General features: G+C 43.0%; 1 protein-coding gene across 1 annotated transcript in view; it reads right to left on the minus strand.

Annotated features, from left to right (window-relative positions):
• MAP3K5 (mitogen-activated protein kinase kinase kinase 5) overlaps window positions 1-20,600 on the minus strand; it is a 213,345-nt gene extending 192,745 nt beyond the window's left edge. Inside the window, exon 1 of the mRNA XM_043888113.1 lies at window positions 19,412-20,600. Coding sequence (XP_043744048.1) covers window positions 19,412-19,835 — 424 coding nt within the window. The 5' untranslated portion in view covers window positions 19,836-20,600. The remainder of the gene's footprint in view (window positions 1-19,411) is intronic.
• Between the last annotated feature and the right edge of the window lie 1,410 nt (window positions 20,601-22,010).

A 22,010-nucleotide genomic window follows, 5' to 3' on the forward strand; every position in this document is an offset into this window, starting at 1 on the left:
CAAATGACTAACTCTCAGATCTACGGATAAAGCAAGAATCTTCACTTAAAAGCAACAGTGGAATTCACAAATGATAACAGTTTTGACTATAAAAATGTGTCAAGATTTCACATAATAATTAAACTAAACATCAAACCAAGGAAATAAAGTAAAACATTATTGGGAAAAATAAAAGACTGCTATTCTTGACCTGTATACAATTTGTGATTATTTTAAAAGAATCTGGATCAGGTTTCTGGTTTTCATAATTGGGTGCCATTTAATGAAATGTTAGGAACTAGAGGAGGGAACCGACTTCTGTAGGGAAATGAGTTTGAAGGTATCTCTGGGATGATAGGAAGGTGTGGAGTACAGATGGTTAAACCTAGAGCTCTGGGGTTCTGGGCTAAAAAGACATAGTAGGGAGACAGAGAGCTGATACCAAAAAAAGGCATTCTGTTCACTTCACTTGGACAAAAGGAATGAAAGCCAGCTAATCCCCCATATTGTTGCTAGAAACCTGGACAACTAAGCCTTTCTACTCTAATCTTTTTATTACTGTAATTACCACAGTTATTATCAAAGAAGATGCTATACTATCCTGACAACCCAATATTTTAAAAATTAAGTTCTCTTTGGAAACGCTCTTTTAGAAAATTCAAGTTTCACTTTGAGAATTGATTTTCAAGGGAAGTTTTTTAAAAGACTGGACTCTGTCAAGGTTTCCTGTTGTAAGAAAGAAGGAGGGAGGGAGAAAAGATGGAGAAGGGGGAGGGGGTTGTGAGGAGGGGAAGGGAAAGGAGAAAGAAGTCCAGTCATCCACAGGTACATGAAATGTTTCTAAGTAAATGTGTTTCTTCTCTCTCCTACTCCAGTAAGTGGGACACAAAAGATGAAGGGAATATCATCAGAAACATGGGTCAACATCAGACACGGTGTACCCCTCACAGGATGCATAAAAGATAAAGCTGAAGGGAGCTGATTCCAAGATAAGCCAGTAAAACAACAGTAACTATTGAGATAAAGTTTTTTTTTTTGTTTGCTTGTTTGTTTTTGAGAGGGATAAAGTTTCTTTTGGAATGAACCAGGCAGAGAATACAAGTGAAGCAGCCTGTTTCATAACAAGAGTATACTCAAAGTAATCCAAGGATTATACCAGTTCTGCAGTCAGAGCAGCCTTCCACTCGGGGGAGGTTGGGAACCTAAGGTGAAGAAAGCCTAAAAAGCAATCAGAGTTTCTTTCGTTCCTTTTTTTTTTCTTTTTAAAATGTGTTTTCATTGTACTGGGTTGGCCAGAAAGTTTGTTTAAGTTTTTCCACAGGATCATAGTGTTAGGGTTAGAGTCTCATGGAAAAATATGAATGAACTTTTTGGTCAAGGCATAGGTTTATATCACCACATGGCCAACACCAAGACCAGACTGATTATATTCTTTGCAGCTAAAGATGGAGAGGCTCTATACAGTCAGCAAAAGCAAGACCAGGAGCTGACTGTGGCTCAGATCATGAACTCCTTATTGCCAAACTCAGACTTAAATTAAAGAAAGTGGGGAAAACCACTAGACCACTCAGGTATGACCTAAATCAAATCCCTTATGATTATACAGTGGAAGTGAGAAATAGATTTAAGGGACTAGATCTGTTAGACAGATTGCCTGATGAACTATGGACGGATGTTCGTGACATTGTACAGGAGACAGGGATCAAGACCATCTCCAAGAAAAAGAAATGTAAAAAGGCAAAATGGCTGTCTGAGGAGGCCTTAGAAATAGCTGTGAATAGAAGAGAAGTGAAAAGCAATGGAGAAAAGGAAAAATATACCCATTTGAATGCAGAGTTCCAAAGAACAGCAAGGAGAGATAAGGAAGCCTTCCTCAGTGATCTGTGCAAAGGAATAGAGGAAAACAATAGAATGGGAAAGACTAGAGAGCTCTTCAAGAAAATTAGAGATACCAAGGGAACATTTCATGCAAAGATGGGCTCAATAAAGGACAGAAATGGTATAGACCTAACAGAAGCAGAAGATATTAAGAAGAGGTGGCAAGAACACACAGAAGAACTGTACAGAAAAGATCTACATGACCCAGATAATCACGATGGTGTGATCACTCACCTAGAGCAGGACATCCTGGAATGTGGTATCAAGTGGGCCTTAGGAAGCATCACTAACAACAAAGCTAGTGGAGGTGATGGAATTCCAGTCGAGTTATTTCAAATCTTAAAAGATGATGCTGTGAAAGTGCTGCACTCAATATGCCAGCAAATTTGGAAAACTCAGCAGTGGCCACAGGACTGGAAAAGGTCAGTTTGCATTCCAATCCCAAAGAAGGGCAATGTCAAGGAATGCTCAAACTACCGCACAATTGTACTCATATCACACGCTAGCATAGTAATGCTCAAAATTCTCCAAGTCAGGCTTTAGCAATACGTGAACCATGAACTTCCAGATGTTCAAGCTGGTTTTAGAAAAGACAGAGGAACCAGAGATCAAATTGCCAACATCTGCTGGATCATCAAAAAAGCAAGAGATTTCCAGAAAAACATTCATTTTTGCCTTATTGACTATGCCAAAGCCTTTGACTGTGTGGATCACAATAAACAGTGGAAAATTCTGAAAGAGATGGAATACCAGACCACCTGGCCTGCCTCTTGAGAAACCTGTAGGGAAGTCAGGAAGCAACAGTTAGAACTGGACATGGAACAACAGACTGGTTCCAAATAGGGAAAGGAGTACGTCAAGGCCATATATTGTCACCCTGCTTATTTAACTTATATGCAGAGTACATCATGAGAAACGCTGGGCTGGATGAAGCACAAGCTGGAATCAAGGTTGCCAGGAGAAATATTAATAACCTCAGATAGGCAGATGACACCACCCTTATGGCAGAAAGTGAAGAAGAACTAAAGAGCTTCTTGATGAAAGTGAAAGAGGAGAGTGAAAAAGTTGTTTTAAAGCTCAACATTCAGAAAACAAAGATCATGGCATCCGGTCCCATCACTTCATGGCAAATAGACGGGGAAACAGTGGAAACAGTGGCTGACTTTATTTTTGGGGGCTCAAAAATCACTGCAGATGGTGACTGCAGCCATGAAATTAAAAGACGCTTGTTCCTTGGAAGGAAAGTTATGACAAACCTAGTGAAGTGAAGCCGCTCAGTCGTGTCTGACTCTTTGAGACCCCATGGACTGTAGCCCACCAGGCTCCTCCTTCCATGGGATTTTCCAGGCAAGAGTACTGGAGTGGGCTGCCATTTCCTTCTCCAGAGGATCTTCCCAACCCAGGGATAGAAACTGGGTCTCCTGCATTGTAGGCAGACGTTTTACTGTCTGAGCCACTAGGGAAATCCCGATGACCAACCTAGACAGTATATTAAAAAGCAGAGACATTACTTTGCCAACAAAGGTCCATCTAGTCAAGGCTATGGTTTTTCCAGTGGTCATGTATGGATGTGAGAGTTGGACTATAAGGAAAGCTGAGCACCAAAGAATTGATGCTTTTGAACTGTGGTGTTGGAGAAGACTCTTGAGAGCCCCTTGGACTGCTAGGAGATCCAACCAGTCCATCCAAAAGGAGATAAGTCCTGAGTGTTCTTTGGAAGGACTGATGTTGAAGCTAAAACTCCAATACTGTGGCCACCTGATGCAAAGAGCTGACTCATTTGAAAAGACCCTGATGCTGGGAAAGATTGAGGGCAGGAGAAGAAGGGGATGAGAGAGGATGAGATGGTTGGATGGCATCACTGACTGAATGGACATGAGTTTGGGTAAACTCCGGGAGCTGGTGATGGGCAGGGAGGCCTGGTGAGCTGCGGTCCACAGGGTCGCAAAGAGTCGGACACGACTGAGCTGAACTGAACTGATAGGTTTACAGGGCTTCCCAGGTAGCACAGTGCTAAAGAATCCGCCTACCAACACAGGAGATGCAGGTTCAATCCCTGCGTGGGGAAGATCCCTGGAGTAGGAAACGTCTACCCACTCCAGTCTTCTTGCCTTCAAAATTCCATGGACAGAGCAGCCTGGCAGGCTACCATCCAAAGGATTCACAAAGAGTCAGATGTGATTAGTGCGTGTGCATTCATACACTCACACACATACACGCACACATTTACAAAGTGAGATAGCATTATGTAAAAAAGATCTCATTTAAAGAAAGAATCATTTTTACTAATAAGTGGCCAGTCAGATGCAACGAAGTGTTTCAAGTGGCTGAGGAAATAATAAAAGCATTTTTTGATCTCACTTCTTATTCTTTGGGCTTCAAAAATCTTTGAAATCCAGCCACCGGAGACAGAAGAATGAAAACCTTACTTACCCAGCCTGAGCTCTCCATTGTCTTAGTAAACAGTTCACCTCCTAAACAAGTTCTGCACTTCTGTAAACTGAGTTCTACCAGTAAAGAACCCTCAACTTAAAGCCCATACCACTGTGAATTCAAATTTATCCAAGTTATAGAACTTCACAAAGAAAAGCAACTCTACTTTCAGCCCTAATTGCAATTAGCCAAGAAAACAAGCACACTTGCAAAGGGTCATGCTCCGAAGTTCTTTCTGCAAGAAAATGGTTGGGAATTTGTATTCCACGTTCCCACAGAAACGATGTTAAATAATACGTGAGCCCACAAAGGCTTACTGACCTCATCGTGTCTCTAAGGCATAAAAACAACTGGCAGGACCAGGCAAGGTCCCTCAGCCCGGGAGGAGGGAGTGCTCCTTCTAGCACCTGGCTTCGCTTTCTGTTTCTCTCACCAACACACTGGTTTATTTATTTTTTCCATTTATCTTCATTTATTATAAATTATTTTCATTTATCTTTTTAAAATTGAAGTATTGCTGATTTACAATGCTGTGTTAATTTCGGGTGCCCAGCAACATGATTCAGTTATACAGATATATGCATTCTTTTTTACAGTCTTTTTCATTATGGTTTATCTCAGAATATAGAATATAGTTCCCTGTGCTATACAGTAGGACCCAGTTGTTTATCCATTCTATATGTAATAGTTTGCATCTGTAGCCCCAAACTCCCGGTCCATGCCTCCCCCAACACCTCGGCAACCCCAAGTCTGTCTCTACATCTGTGAGTCTTTTTCTGTTTCACAGATAGGTTCATTTTAAAGACTAATTTCTGTTATACGCCTCCTGCAGTTCAGCAGCAATCACTCAAGAGGCTATTCGGGACAACCACTGCCACCTACTCACATGGAGCTGCTCTGGCAGAAGTTATTAGGGGCTTTCTAATTTCCAAGTCCAGTTATTTTTCTGAAAAATTCAAGTTTCCTGACTTCTGACCTCTCTGCTGTTTTCAGCTAGCTCCCTCGCTCCTTCTCACTTCCTCTCTCTGAACTTTCCTCTATTCCTGTCTTACCTCTCGACCACTTCTCTTTCTCACTGGTTGATGGCTTCCTCTGTCCATCTTTAAATGCTGGTGTTGTCTGTGTTCTCCCATAGGCCCTTTTTTTATTCTGCCTCTTTCTTATAGGGAGACTCACTTGTCCTCATAATTTAAAATGCCTGACACATGGTAAGTGTTTTCACTGTTATCCTTCAAAACCCAATGTAAATATCACCTCTTGCCCAAAGCCTTAGCGAACCTCCCCCACACTCCCTTCTTCACTAGAAGAATCCTCTGTCATTTGTGTTCTCCAAGCACTTAATATAAACTTTCAGTACAGCCATCAGCAATCAGCATAACCTATTATATCTTCATAGGCTGGTATCCTGCACCAAACTGGGAGCCCCTCAACAGAAGGGTTAGTTTCATTGAATTCTATCCCATAAGCATCAGTAAGTGCGACCACTTCATGATCAAGCTCAGATCTACAGGTCAAGCAAAGAAATGGAAGACCTCGGGCATGTCAAGATCCATAAAATGTGATCTTTGCCACCAAGGAACTTAAGTCACATTTGAGTAAAAAAGACAGATATCAAAATCAAGAACTAAACACCAGGAGGGGGAAATGCAATATTCATTCATTCAATCCATCCACAGATATCAAGTGCCTTTTAAGTGCCAAGCACTGTATAGGGTACTAGAGATACAGGATAAACAAGACAGACAAGGAAAGGAGACGTGGAATTATATTTTAATGATCCTTTCAAGTACCTGAAACTGCTGCTTCTATGTCAGACCTTTCTAACAAAGGATTTCTCATTATCCTTCTACATTGGACTTGACTTTTTCGGTTGTTCCTTCTTAGTCATTTCACATATGATGCAAGACTTATGAAGCAACAGCTTTTTCTTTTATATCTCCCAAAGAATCAAGTAAACAAGTTAAAATGTACTTAATAGCTTTTAGGGGATTATTTTAAGAGGTAACAGACTAACATAAACATGTAATAAAAACTTACACAAGTCTTAAAGAGAGGCTAAAAAATAAAAAGTTAAATAGTTCCATGATTATTCTTAGCTTAAATGAAAAAGCATGCTAAGCTCCAGCTCATAAATAACTATACAATATGTTGGGCTCAGGAAGGAATTTTCCTGGCGACCACATATTACGTACACATTATAGCTCAAATGTTGGGCAATACTTTCTTCTGTGGCTAAAGGGGACAATTACAAGACTTGAGAAGGTAATTCTCATAGACTAAATATAAAGTCATCAGAAGCTTATAAGTCAGTCCAAGTCTTAAATGAAGCTTTCAGAATTTAGACCAGGTAACTGAAAACTGAAAGCAGATCAGGACCTTGGATTCTCCAATCATAGGTTTTTGTTTTTTTTTTTCCTCTGTTAATGCTCTTAGAAAATCTTCTCAAATTAAGTTGGCTTATCCTCTGGCATGGAATCTGTTTAGGGAACATACTCTAGCTCCCCCGACAAATACGCCAAGGAGAATCAGCCCCAGGAAAGTGAAATTTAAAAACAGAAAAATCAAGACTGCTTCATACATCTGTCTCTGCAAACTTATTCCAATATGTCTAATGATATTTTCAGAGGGAAGCACAAACCTATCAAATAATGGTGGGTCCGGGAAAATTAAGGCATGCCGACACATAAATATCATAGTGTAATTTTGTTCAAAATTCCCAAATGGTGTCACAACACAGCGGCACGAGTTTTTTTTGTTTTGTGTGAACAACTTACTTGTTTCTAATGATGGTGTCTGGCCCCTCTAGGGCTATTCCAAGATTGAAAATGAATGGAGGGCTTCCCTGCTGGCTCAGTGGTAAGGAATGTGCCTGCAATGCAGGGGACATGGGTTCGATTCCTCATCGGGAAAGATCCCACATGCCACAGGGAAACTGGGCCCATCCACCACAACTATTGAGCCTGTGCTCTCGAGTCCGGGAGCCTGAGCAGCCTCGGGCCTGTGCTCCACAATAAGAGAAGCTACCCCAGTGGGAAGCCCATGCACCACAACTAGAGAGAAGCCCAGGAGACTACGAAGCCCCAGCAGCAATGATGACCCAGCAATAAATAAATCTTTTAAATGAATGGAAATGCTAACCTCTCAATTCATCCTATCATGTGTAAAACTGACAGCTAGTGGGAAGTTGTGGTATAACACAGGCAGCTTAGCTCTCTGATGACCTAGAGGGGTGGGATGGGGTGGGGTAGGAGCAAGGCTCAAGAGGGAGGAGATATATGTATACATATAACTGATTCACATGGTTGTATGGCAGCAACGAACACAACATTGTAGAGCAATTATACTCCAATTTCTGAAAAAAAATGAAAGGAACTAAGCAATAAGGAGAAGCTACCAGCCTTGGATAATCAAGAGATTATCCATCATGAAGAATCTTCATATATATTTAACAAGATGAAATCTGCTTCTTTAATAAAATCTGACCAGATGCAGAGTCCCGAACTCAGTGAAGCTTAAAAATTGTGAAGGAGCACTTTTCTTATCTAACTTTCACCAAACAGTGAAAATATGTCAGTGCTGGAGGAAAACTAAAGAGCGCCATATCTTAACTTTGGCTCCAAGTGTTTAAGCGATTTGGCTGATGTAGAAAAGTGTCGCTCTCATGTTATCAAATTTTACCTTCTCCAAGATTTCCTAAAGGGGCACTGAATGATAGTTATAAATGTAACCATAAAACTCCATAGAGGTTACTTAAGCTCAGTCACCTACAATTCTGGTCTGCCATTTGTCTGACTTCTGTTCCCTTAAACAAAGAACCAAAAACAGAATTTTGTCTGAATTTTTAAACGTTCTATAAATCCAAGCAAGCCATTCCTTAACCCTGTTATTCGTGAATACTGATGAATATTTACACGTTAACAGCTTGTAAATGCTCCTGCAATTTACCTTCTTAATTGGCACATATTTGCATCTAACTCATTTCTTCAAAAGAACCTTAAAAAGTGAACTTTGTAAACATATTATGCTTGTGATAAATAGATTTTGTCATTCATACCTTGATGTGCGGGCTTCCCTGCTGGCTCATTGGTAAAAAAAAAAAACAAAAAAAAAAACCTGCCTGCCAATGCTGGAGACTTGGGTTCGGTCTCTGGCTCGGGAAGATCTCTTGGAGAAGAAAACGAAAACCCACTCCATTTGCCTGATAAAATCTACTTCCCTGGAAAATCCCATGGACAGAGGAGCATGGCAGGCTACCCAGTCCATGGGTTCACAAAGAATCAGACATAACTTAGCAACTAAACAAGAATAACAACTTTGATGTGACATAAATCAATCAAAATTAACACTTATGACCAAGGATGCCACTTATTTGAATATATGCTCGAAGGACCAGTCAGCACTAACAAAATACTCCTGGAAATTAAATGTTAAGTCAAAAGCATAGCTGACTGTGCAAAAGATTTCATAATGCTGACAAGCCTTAATTTTAGACTTTGGAAACAAATCAAATGCAGATGTGCAGGTCAACATTCTAGTAAACACAGCAGGATCAGTCCTTGGTAACCCACTCACGTGTCATATTTAATGATTAAATAAATGTTCTACACTACTGCATTTATAAAGGAAAGAGGAGTCTAGGACTCTGTCTAGAGTCAAGCCTGGCATTTCCTTTCCAACTTTATTTCAGATTTACCAACTGCCAAATGTACTTTAAGCACATAGGCTATTGGCAGTACTAAGTTGCTGGGCAAGAAAAGTTAAGCCAACTATTCTCACCATAACTCACGTGCAAGCTACAACACTGTTCTCAAATTTCACTAGGTCAAGCCAAGCAACTTACACCCCAATCCTGTTTTGCAACTAACAACACACACATACATACACAAACACATAAAGAGATCCATTAGGTTGTAAAGCCAGATTCTGCCCCTCTATATGGCCTAGAAATCTTTTCTTACTCTGACTGTATATAAATAGTTAACAGTAAATGGACCAAGAATTAGTTTTCAAAAAACTAAAATCTTACTGTCCAGATTTGATGATATGGATTTTCACTGGATCAACAAAGCTAGTTTCCCAGATCAATTTATAGAAATCTAGAAATTGTATTGATAGAGCTAACATACATCAACTGTGTGTGTGTGACTCAAAAACAATTAGAAAGGTTGTGTAAAGTATACATTAATAACTATGATTAGGAACTTCAAAGGTAGCCCAGATTTCAAACTCAGTCATTTTTACATATACTGTAATACAGATACAGTTCTGCATGCATCACTGTATCTAATACATGTTTGCCATTCAAATTCCATTATCTAATACTACACCACTGGTGTGTTGCAATTACCTAAAATAGCCTCAATTTTTTTTCACAAACTAAAAGGACTAATACAAGAGAATTCTGAGCTAGATCAAATTTCACTACTATAAAAACAAAATATAAAAAAAAAAAAGATTCTAAGTCTCAGGTAGTAACTCTACTTGTTTCTACGAGTCAGTATATAAGAATTTTTCTTTGGTAAAGAATTATTTACAATACTTCCTTGAGGTCAATTTAGTGAGATTCTGTCAATATTTATAAAAGACCTTAAAGGTTTTTTAATACAACTGAGTACTTATCTACATAATTTTGAATATGATACTGATTTCACATAAAAATAAATGAAGAGCCTAATGCATAGTTCACAGATGTGTAAGATTTTTGTCTTCAATGCATTTTCACATTTATTTTCACAGTAATGAACATTGTTCTCATGTGTCCAATTCGGTGAAATCATTGACGTCTGTAAGAGTTTCCTTGGAGTTTTCACATATCACTACTTAGAGTATCACCTTGCATTTGATAGGCTTATTAAATAATTACTTATTAAATTGTTGAATTCAATGGGCAGACTGAAAGATCATAAAAGGCAGAAATTACACTCAGCCTAATTCTGTGCAGACCTTGGAAAGAAATCTTGCAGATTTTTAAGTAGTCAACTTTAATATCTATGATAAGAAGGCTGTAATTTAAATATTCTCAAACAGAAAACTTATTTCTAGGAGACAAGAGAGCATAGTTGTAAATGAACAGACTCTGAATTTTCCCTCTCAGCTTTAAGTCCCTCATCTATTTGGATCTGATTTCCATATATGCTGTGAGATAGGAAACCATATTCATTTTTATTCAATTATTAAGCCCCATGAGTTAAATACATTCTCATTTCTCAGTAAATAAATGAACAGACTCTGGGATCAGACAGCTTCAGATTCAAAACTTGGTTCTATCAAGTGGCACTGGGAAAGTGATGACCTCTGCTGGGTCTCAATTTCCCCATATGTAAAACTGATCTATTGATGCCATCTGCCTCATCAACACTGAATAAGGAATATGATTGGGCATGTGAAGTGTTTGGTATGGCGCCCAGCACACAGTAACATGGTGTTCATCTGGGTAGCAATGGCCTTAAATTGGGTTTCCCTGGTGACTCAGACGGTAAAGCAACTGCCTGTAATGTGGGAAACCTGGGTTCAGTCCCTGGGTCAGGAAGATCCCCTGGAGAAGGAAATGGCAACCCACTCCAGTACTCTTGCCTGGAAAATTCCATGGACTGAGGATCCTGGAAGGCTACAGTCCATGGGGTCCCAAAGAGTTGGACACGACTGAGCAACTTCACTGGTTGGTTCACTGGTCTTAAACTACAAAGATCAAAGTAACATATTTGGTATATATAGTTTTACAGCAAATTTACCAGTCCTCTAAAATATTATAAGCATTTTTTCCTTGCAAAAAAGAAACCTATTTGAAGGTGTCTGGACTACTGAAGTTCCTATTAGTAATAATGATTTGCCAGTATATGAATAAAGCTGGGTTTGCAGACACTGTAAGCAACACAGCAGTCTATTCTGACTTGGTTCTGGTCAAGCCATGCTCTGGGAATTATCTGATTTAAAAAAAAACAAAAAACAAAAATACCTTTGATTGTCCTTCTAGTGATAAAACCATTTGATAATGCTTTGGGGATAAATATTAAGTTGTATAAAACTGATAGTAATGCAAATAATATCCGTCTGCAGCAATACAAAGAAATATTCTTTGGTAGAGATACAATTGATTTCCATCCTGTAGAAAAGACAACTCCAACATTTATACTTAAGAATTGTCTTATACTTAAGAATTATCTTACAGCACATTAGTCAGTTTGGCATCTATTAGCAAATCATTTCAGCATTCCTGATTGTGTGTGTGTGTGAGAGAGAGAGAGAGAGAGAGAAATCTCGGCTCTTCAAATTCTCCTTATCATGGACCAAGATATTAGAACTGATCCTCTTAAACAGCATGTGTGTTCTGAAACCTTTTTCACTGCGAGGGGAAAACACCTTGATTATTCGGAATTCTGAAGACATGAGTTTGACTCCCTACTCAGCCAGCTGATTTCTTCTGGCCAAAGTCAAATACCCTTCTCCAAGGTGGAGTTTTCTCAACTGTGACGTATAGAACAACTACACCGCCACATCTATTTATTTTCTGGAGCACGTAAGATAATCAAAAGAGGACTCCATTGCATAAAACAACACACATTTACATTATCACCCTCATCTAGCCACATGACATCACCTACACCCCGGTGTGAACAAACTATAAACCTGGAAAACACTGGAGAGATAGGTAAGACATGCCATGGCCCCAAGACAGCGGGAATCACACTCCTGGTCCTCGATAGCCTCAGCTCTAAACTGATCTTTGCACAAGAAACTGATTGGAAGGACTGATGCTGAAACAGATTGGAAGGATTGATGCTGAAGCTGAAACCCCAATACTTTGGCCACCTGATGTGAAGAACTGACTCATTGGAAAAGACCCTAATGCTGGGAAAGATTGAAGGCAGGAGGAGAAGGGGGTGAGAGAAGAGGATGAGATAGCTGGATGGCATCACCAACTCAATGGACATAGGTTTGAGTAAACTCTGGGAGTTGGTGATGGACAGGGAGGCCTGGAGTGCTGTGGTCCATGTGGTTGCAAAGAGTCAGACATGACTGAGCAACTGAACTGAACTGAATGTGATATCAAGAGGTACTTGACATGTCATAGCCTGGGTTTCCTTAATTCTTTGGGGGTGACTTTCAAATAAGAAATAGGAGAAACTAAGATTTTGAAAGGACAGTGAATTCTCTCTGAGCTTCCTCAAAGACACGGCTTCCTGGGTTTGATTCCTGGGTTGGAATGATCTCCAGAGTATCCTTGCCTGGAGAATCCCATGGACAGAGGAGCCTGGCAGGCTACAGTCCGTGGAATCGCAAGAGACGGACACGACTTAGCAACTAAACCACCACCAGGAAATACCCAGTTTTACATGGTTTGGAGTCAACAGTCAAATGGCCTGACATCCACTAATAATTCACTAGGGTAGTTCTCCGTTTCTGTCTCTTAAGAGGTCTTAGAAGAGACTAAAAGTGTTGGAAAATACTAATTGGTCAGAACTACATTTAGAGCCTTACTGTACCAAAGAATACAACTCGCTTCCTGTATGAATCATATACCAAAGGCAATTGCTTTGCCCATGGTTGATTACCTATTGTAACAGAAAAGGCTGGCATAAAATGGAATGTTTACTGCTACCCTGTGCAACTCCGGAAGCATTTAAGTTACACAGGTTGGCTCTGCTAGGGTTTCTAGTAGGAGACTCTAAGAACATTTAAATTTTTTCTCCTCTCTTCTCTGTCTCCTAAGAAGACTGCCACAAGGTAGCCTGGATTCTGTATCTTTTAGTTTTTATGTTTTCTTCAGAAAAAAAATTATAAAATAAAACACATTAAGATGTTAGGAACTCACTTTAAAGTTTTTTTTGGTAAGATTTGACAAGACTTTAAAACTCAGCTTTGCCTCACTCATACCCTCTCTCCTTCTGTAATAATCTGACACATCTTTTGATGAGTTCCTTAAGTCAACATCTCCAGCCAGAGATAAAAGCCAATATATTAAAACAACAAAAGCAGTCAGTGTATTTGAATCATCAGTGGATTTTAAAATAATTTATCATTTTGCTCTGCTTTCCTAGCTTTCTTTTATGCCACTAAGAAAACTTGCAAATCGAACTTTGCTCCCTGAAAATAAGGGGAATCTTTCTTAAACAAAGCCAGTTTCCCCACTTAACTATATCCAGTTTACAGGAAGGCGAGGCGGTTTTCTTCAAGATATACCTTTCCCAAGGCTGTTGGTGATTGGTTTCTTCCTGATACCCACATAGCTGTAGTTCCTGCAAAAGTGTCCACTCCCACCTCACTTATTACAGTCTCAACTCTCATCCTGCCTCAGGCAGAGTGGGATGCTGCTCGAGGGAACACTTGGGACAACTACTTGCAAAGCAGAACCAGTTGGTACCTGTTGGTGGAAACTCGCATATTCGTTGGGCTTTGTGCTTGTCGATCTCCCACTGCTCCACAAAGAAGCAGTGAACCAGGTTTATCCTGCAAACCAGAAACAGGAACTGAACGGGCTGCTAACCAGGCCTCCAAAACAGGAAGCAGGGGACAGTCCCCGTAGCCGCCGGAGGGGAACTAACTCGAAGCAGAGGACTCCCAGAAGGCTGGCAGCAGCCAAGGCCACTGGTGAGACAAGGCCAAGTTGTGTGCCTATAATTAGGCTTCACCTAGAGTTGGAACCGACTGTAATTCAACTGACGACTCTCTGAAGCAGACCAAAGGTGACCAAGTTGAGCCAAGGAGCCAACAGCCTGGGAAGCAGGATCAGTGATGACAATCTGCACTTGACTCTTTGGGGTAAGAAATGAGTGCTCTACAAACAAATGTACTTTGTGTTTTGGAGTCTTCTTTTTAGCTGTGCTTTTTTCCAATTTTCTAGTAAAATCCTTTTGGAAAAATTTTAATTTTGCCTCCAAGAAAGCAAGAGGAGGCATAGTGCTCTGTGCTCCCACAGGGTGGACAAGGATATGCCAGCAAAAAACATGAGCGTGGCTCCACTGGGATAATTTTTTTTAACCCCTTCCTAAACTAGACCTTTTTTTTTTTTAAATGAGTTTGCCAACATTTGCTCTTTTGATAATTTTCTAAGGTTGTTCCTTGGTTGAAGAAAGACTGACTGAAAGTGGGAAGGGGCTGTAGGTGGTCTAGATCAGAGCTTCTCAAACACCATTCTGTTGATTGGCATAATAGAGTTTTTATCTATAATAAAATAGAGTTTCACCATCATGGTGAAATGGGAAAAATAATAATAAATAATGCATTTTTCCATATATTTACTATATGTAAAAAGCTATTCTTTAAGATTATGTTTCCCTAATTTAACATTAAAAAAATGTCTTTTTAAGAAATAATGGCAGTGGTTGGCTGGTTGTTGAGTTTTCTTCTTCTTTTTAATATCCTTACTTGGAAAAATAAAATGACAAATTCATGTCAGTCTTCAATTTTTTAAAAACCAGCTCATGGGAACCACTATTTAGGAAACACTGACATCACCTTCTCTCTCCAAATATATGAGACAGTATGGATAAAAGCCTCACTGGATTTAAAAGCAGAAGATGCAGAAGTGGGCTGGAAGACTCTCAGGAACTTCTCATTCTGAGATATACAGGATACAAAGGTTATGTTTGCATTGTTTTGTTATCAAATAAGATTGGAAGTCCTAGGGAGCTGTGCTGGAAGCAAGTGAAACCAAACCCAGAAAGTTCAGATGCCTGTCCAGTGACATGGCCAAAAAGGAGACTGTTATCACAAGCAAGGCGGGAACACTACACCCATGAAAATATAAAGGCTAAATTCTTAAAATTTTGACTTGCATATGTTTCCTTCCTGTTCCCCACTTGCTGCTACTGGGTGATAGGCTGAGTAAGAGATTGCAATCTACAGAGAGCCTGCCTAAGAGAAAGGCCAGGGGATACAATGGTAGTTGTGGGGGGTGGGGGGCGGTGTGGAGGCAGGGAAGGGGGAAGCAGGCAGCCATCCAACTGTGAGCCCCAAGAAGGAGCGAGGTGGCCGTGAACAGAACACTGTCCCTGGGTCTTACATCAGCTGGGATTCAAGGACCATAAATAGGTTTGGAGGGGATGAAGGTGAAGGTGTTCCGGATCCCCTGCTGGTATCGCTTCCTCCTTCACTGAACATCCTTCTCCCTCCCTCACTGTCCAGCCTCCCTCCTCTCCCCGAAGCTTCCCAAGACTTCTTTTGTCCCCTGCCTCTCCACAGCCTCTCCTTCCAACACCACCAATCCAAAGTGATACTCCTACATCCAGCCAAGATGCTACCACAAGCTAGGTGAGCACAAGTTACCAATTCTAACTCAGGGCAAGATGGACTCAGTTTTAGGTTGGCCAGCAACACAATTTTACTGCTTAAATAGACAAAGGAGCTCCAGACTTCAAGTTCACTGAGTTAAGGAGTGTTCTTGGCTAGACCCAAATCTAACTACCATCTATAATACTGTTTCTAAGGAAAAGTGTGCTTCTGGTTCTAAGCAGCAACCTTAAATCATTTAGGCTGAACGAATGAATATAACTCCTTTACGGTTCAGTTTTCTCATAAGCAAGTAGGGGAATAGTAAAGTCTATCACAGCTATACTTTGCAAAAGTACTGTTCATTTTTTAAAGAAAAAATTTGAGTCCCTGCCATTTAGGGCCTGTCTACCTCAGTGGAATAGCTCTGCATCACTAACATCTGTATCACTGACATTTGTATCACTGACATCTCTTAGCTTTTCAAGAAATTTACTGTCTATAATGCAGGGGCCTGGGAAGGGGTGTTATTAGCCTGTCAACTGACATCTCTGAGTGCTAGTCTTATATATATGATGAATTTTCATAAAATCTTGGATAGAACACTAGTTTCAGGATGGAAATGAAAGAATGACAAGAGTAGTCAAAGGACAAACTTGATTATAGTTGAACAATAATCAAATAGGAAAAATCAGTGAAAACCTGTAACTGCAATCCATGCTTTAGAAAACCCCCGTACACATAGAGAGCAGAAGCTTGTAAAAATGTAATCAAACTACTTCAACACCAACATTCCATTTTAAATGTTGAGGCCCTTGCTAAATCCTCCTTGTTTACCATTCTATCTCAGGTTGGAGGGGGACACCTCTGACCCACCCTTCTTCCGGTTTGATTCCAGAGGCTATTTCCTGGAAGCCCAAGGCATTCCACTGAGGACTCTCACAACCAGAAATCTGCACTTGAATCTGTGCTGCTCACCAACCCTGAGCTCCTGGAGATGGCAACATTATCCATACAAGCAGTTCATTCATCTCTATGAACTGAAGTGATTCCTTTTTAAATCAACACTGTTATAATTTTAAAGTACAGAATTTAGGGCTGGAGGGAATCTCAGAGACCAGTTATTACAACCCTTCTCTGAGATTTTAAATGACTTGCTCCAGATTAGAGAAGAACCAAGATCATGAAATCCAGAATCCAGATCCTGAAACTCTTGTTCAGATGCTCTGTCGTAGCACACCTTGCTGCCTTCCTTTGCAAACTCATAGAATTACATGAGAAATTCCTGGAAATTTAGTTTCATTTCCCCTCTCCCCCTCCATCCCTGGTCCAATTGTTTAGGCCACTGAAGGAGACAAAGGACCACACTCACAATTACATGGTTCAGAGAAGAGCCAGGATGAAGACTGAGACCAGACTAGAGGGATAAAGTTCTTCCCACTATGTCATAACGATTCAACTTTCAAGTGGCAGTACTAGATGCAGAGAAGAGGTCAGCATGGGGCCAAAACCTTACCAGGCCTGTTTTTGCAAGGCCTGCAAGCTAGGAATGGTTTTTCTATTTTTTACATGGTTGAATATCACTTTGTGAATAATATGATATAAATTTCATAAATCTGACAATATCCATTAACAAAGTTTTGTTGGAATACAGCCAGGATGATTTATTTAGGTCCTCTTTATGGCTCCTCTTGAGTAACACCTGCAGAACTGAGGAGGTGTGAGAGACACCTCCAGCGAAATCTAAAACGTTTATGCCATCTGGCTCTTTACAGAGGACAAGCAAGTGCTCTCTTAGAAATCAGAAGTTGAGTTCTACTGCTGTTCACCTTGGCCTCCCTCGGTTTAGAAAAACAAAACCGATACCATTTTCATTCTGTCACCTCGTCAACGTTTTCTTGCTGAACGAGAGACCTGAGGGTTCAGGTCACAGGCAGGGGTGAAACTGGGGCCTGCCTAGGTTGAGCTCAGCAGTGGGATGGGCCAGAGCTGGCCCGGAAACACTGGTCTCCCTAGAGCGTGTCCTCCTCTCCACTATTCCACATTGCACACGATGGCTCACAACATCCCCGCCAGCTCTCCATCACGAGTTCGATGCTTCCCGTTCTTAATTCTGAGAATAAATCAGTACAGCTAAATGGAGGTAGCAAGGGTGAAGCCGGACCTTTTACAGTCAGGCACCCAAAGTGGGACCCTCCATTGACCAGTTATTACCCATGACCTTGAGCCAGTGATGGAGCCCCTCCATCACTGATGATGGTTTTCTCATCTAAAGAGAGTAGCTAAATACTTCCCTCATAGGCTTGCTTGGAGGATTAAATGAGATACATTTCAAATGTCTGGTACCATTTAGTCTTTCTCTCTCCCTTTCCCAGAGGTAGTATTTGGAGAATAAACATTACGTGAAGCTTGTTAGGAAAGTCTTTCAAATTAGCTTAAAGATTATTTTTATAAAAAAATACCCAATCTATCAAAGCAATAAAAATAGGTTTAGCACTTCATTGGGTGTCTTCCTCATATATCTTTTAGTTCTTTGAAGCTTTTTCCAAATTATAATCCAAAAATAAAAATGCTATAATTTTTAGAAATGTTATATTTATGTAATTTTTATAGCAAGTCACACAAAGACCCAAGCTAAACTATATTCTACCCATGTCCAGTTATGAAGACTAATACTGTAAAATATACCAGAACCAGAAAGTCCTAGTTTATTTAATCTGGCTTCCTTCACATGAAGTTCTTCTTGTTCTTAAAATATTCAGTTTTGGCTAAATTCCAAGGCTGACATAAGCCTACTTCAGGTGTTCTAAAAAGACTGAAGAGAATCACAACTGGAAACAAGATTGGAATATAAAACCTTCTATGCGATCACAGTGCAAGAAACTTATTGTCTGAAAGCACCATTAAATCAAATTTTATGCCCACATTTACAAAAAAAATAAATATGTATATATTCTCAACATTGGTTGTACAGGGTGCTAAAGGTTAATTTCAATAACATGCTTTTATCTCTAACATTTGCTAACAGATAGCAAATTGCTCCAGTCACTTGAATTGCAATGACACTTTCTGAAATCTGTGGCTGAAAATAATTTTTTTCATGAATTACTCTAGCAGTCACTTTAATGGGCACACTTTAATGGCCAATCTAACTTAGTTATTAAAACTGGGTATCAGCGTTTTACATAATGTTAAATTATATACTTGCCAGCCCATCGGGGGTATATGGAGTCATAAAAAACAGACCCTGCTCTTCTTCACCAAAATTCCAACAGAGATATCACTTAAGTTCACTGTCAAGTTACAAAAGTTGCTTTTGAAAGTAATTACTTGAAAATTCAAATTGGTAAGAGGTGGGAAATCAAGCCACCAAACTTCAGGGAAAGGGAGTTGGGAAGATCGTGACATAACATGCAAATTCATACAGATCCGCTCTGCGTGCAGCTGGCTGCGTGGCACAAGTCAGAATTTTTGTACTCTCAAAAGTACACGGAAAAAAAATGAGGACATCTTCTAAAACAGGCACAGGTATATATAGAAGGAAAATGTGGGCCAAACCTAACAGAAGAGAAACCAAAACACTGGATAGAGCAGGGCTGACTGGGACAAAAAACTCGCAGTGCAGGCGAACCGAAGTTCTTCAAGAGGACCACACGCACCCCGCGACTCCCAGCGCGGGCCGGCGGCCGGGCGGTCAGACTCTGCCCCGAGCTGCGAGCGACCCGAGCAGTCACGCAGCGCCGCTCGCTGCCCCTAAGGTGGGGCAAGAAGTAAATAAATGAGATGCTCGACTGCTGCCCAGAAACTGATCGATTTTTCTTTTGGGGGCGGGGGGAGGGGGAACAACAGCTTTCCCCCTGCGGTGGCCCCTGACCGCGGAGGCTGGGGCCCTGCACTGTAAAATCGCACGCACCTGCATTGTAAAATCGGTCCAGCACCGCAGTTTCCCCAAAGTCCAGTTTCCCAAAATGCAGGGTCTCCAGGGCGGCGCCCACCGTCTCGCACGCCTCCCGCAGGCACTGCAGGGCCTCGCTCTCGGCCACCACCAGCTGCCCCTGGCTCGCCTCGTTGATGACATAGGCCACCGTGGTCCGTCGGCCGCCTCCGCCCCCAGAGTTGCCCCGGCACCGGGTGGCGCTGCTCCCGGAGGTGGCACTGGGACAGCCGGCGCCGGGAGCGGCGGCACTCTCCACGTTCCAGAAGCTGCCCGGTGGCGGCGGTGGCAGCTGGTTCTCCTCGTCCTCGGCCGCCGTCGCCGCTCCTCCCCTCCGGTAGCTGCCGCCCTCGGCGAAGGGTGGCACGGAGAAAGTGATGCCCTCGCCCGCCTCCGCGCTCATCTCTCCCGGCCGGGCTGCCGCGGCGGCGTCGCCCGCCCAGCCGCACCGTCTGGCCAGCCACAGCTCGGGGCTGCTCCGCGCGCGCCGGGCTAAGCAGCTGCCATCCCGCGTCGCGCCTTCCGCGCCGCGCCGCCGCCTCCTCTCCGGCGCCCTCTCCCCCGAAGGGACGCCGCTGCCCGGCGGCGGCTCGCCCCTCCTCGGCGCCTCCGTGGCCGCGCCGCTCGCCCGCTGCAGGGTGTAGAGTACACGGGGTGGGGAGCCGGGCTGAGCGGGAAGGGACCGCGCTTCCTTTTCTTGGCCGGCCGACAAGTAGGCTCGCGAACCTGCTGCGCGGTGCGGCTCAAGGGCGCCGCTCTCGGGGTGCGGTGCGCCCTGGCCACCCGGGAGCGCGGTCCCGGCTCCTTCCGTGCCGGGCGCCCTGGGAGGGGCCGGGGAGGGCGCCCTCTGGGTGGGGAGCTACCTGGCCAGCACCTCGCGGGCGGGCAGACTCCCTGGACCGCGTCCCGGAACAGCGGCAGCGGCCGCCGAAAGGATCCGCCTCCTTCCTCGGCGGCAGCTCCCCTTCATCGGCTCTATTTCCTCCTCCTGCCCCGGCCCCGTTCTCTTCCGATCGCCGCGGCCGCTTCGTCCCGGCACCAGCCCGGCCGCTCGAGTCTCGCCGCTCCTTGCAGCCGCTCGCCCGGTCCGCCACCGGCTTTTTGCCGCCCACTCGTCGCGGCCCCGAAAGTCTGGGCCCGCCCCGGGGGAGGGCGCTGCTGGGAAGCTCGAGTCCGGACGAAACCGACCGCGTCGCGGCTCCCGGACCGCAGCCCAGCCCGGAGCACCGCGCGAGGCCAAGGTTCTCCTCCGTCACCCACTGGGCTCCCCACCCAAGACAACCTGGAGTCGGCAAAAGCCCGGAGCGCACACGACTATAGGATGGCGCAAAAAATAAAGTCTCTCTTGCGAATACTCGGGTCTTCTCAGCCAGCGCCAGGAGGCACGCGCCACGTTCCCCGTGACCACGGCGCCCTCCTCCGGCCGGTGCCAGCCTAGCTCCGCCGTGCGGTCGGGTCCCCTGTGCGGCGCGGGGAGCAAGAGGGCCGCGTGGGGAGGCCCGCGTGGCGCAGGGCCCGAGGATTTTAACTACGGTCCTGCAGGCGGCATCAGCAGTGGCTCTCCGGAAGTGGCAGGCTGAATTTATAGGGTCTGCCCGTGGTCCTGGAGAAGGAAATGGCAACCCACTCCAGTATTCTTGCCTGGAGAATCCCGTGGACAGAGGAGCCTGGTGGGCTGCCGTCTATGGGGTGGCACAGAGTCGGATACAACTGAAGCGACTTACCAGCAGCAGCAGCCCCTGGTACTTTACGTTTGCAAGTTTTCAATAGCTCTGCTATCGTGAATAATTGATTAGCTCCAAGTGCTGAACGGTATAGTATTTGCATTCCCATTTGAGTTCATAAAATTTCCCCCAACGCACCGATACTTATTTGAGATAGAAAACCGGTTCTATCCTGGCCTTGGCAAATCATCATCTATCTGCCAGATGAAAGAGGGAAATTAAGCAATTACTTCAGTTTTTTAAAAATTGCACTGGGGGTGGGGGTGGGGAGCGGGGAATGCCTGGCTTGCTTAAGAGCAATCAAAGCGTATCTACTTATTTGGGAAGTAAAAACATATGTGCAAGTTCTCAGAGAACTTCTCCAGAATGCTATAACTTTAGGAGAACCAGTGGAACCTACAGTGAAATTAAGTAACAGGTTTGGACTTTCCATCTCCAGGAACAGAGATGAATAAGTTCTATGAAAAAGATAGAAGAATACTGCAAATTACATGCAAGCTAGGCGGGAAGGGGGCTTCCTTGGTGGGTCAGTGGGGAAGAATCCATCTGCCAGTGCAGGAGTGGTGGGTTCTGTGCCTGAGTGGGTAAGAAGGAAATGGCAACCCACTCCAGTATTCTTACCTGGGAAATCCTATGGACAGAGGAGCTTAGCAAGCTACAGTCCATGGGGTTGCAAGTATCAGACATGACTTACCGACTAAACAACAGCGGGGAAGGAGGATAAAACAGTTGAGTAGGAAAGGGTTAAAAGAAGAAAGGAAATAATGTGGGGAAACACCGAACAACTGTATCTGCACAGTTGTATCCTCAATGAAGCCAAGCGAACTTAGATTTTTCTAAAGATTTGTAAAATG

Source organism: Cervus elaphus, chromosome 26 (assembly GCF_910594005.1).
Source record: "Cervus elaphus chromosome 26, mCerEla1.1, whole genome shotgun sequence".
Classification (NCBI taxonomy): domain Eukaryota; kingdom Metazoa; phylum Chordata; class Mammalia; order Artiodactyla; family Cervidae; genus Cervus; species Cervus elaphus.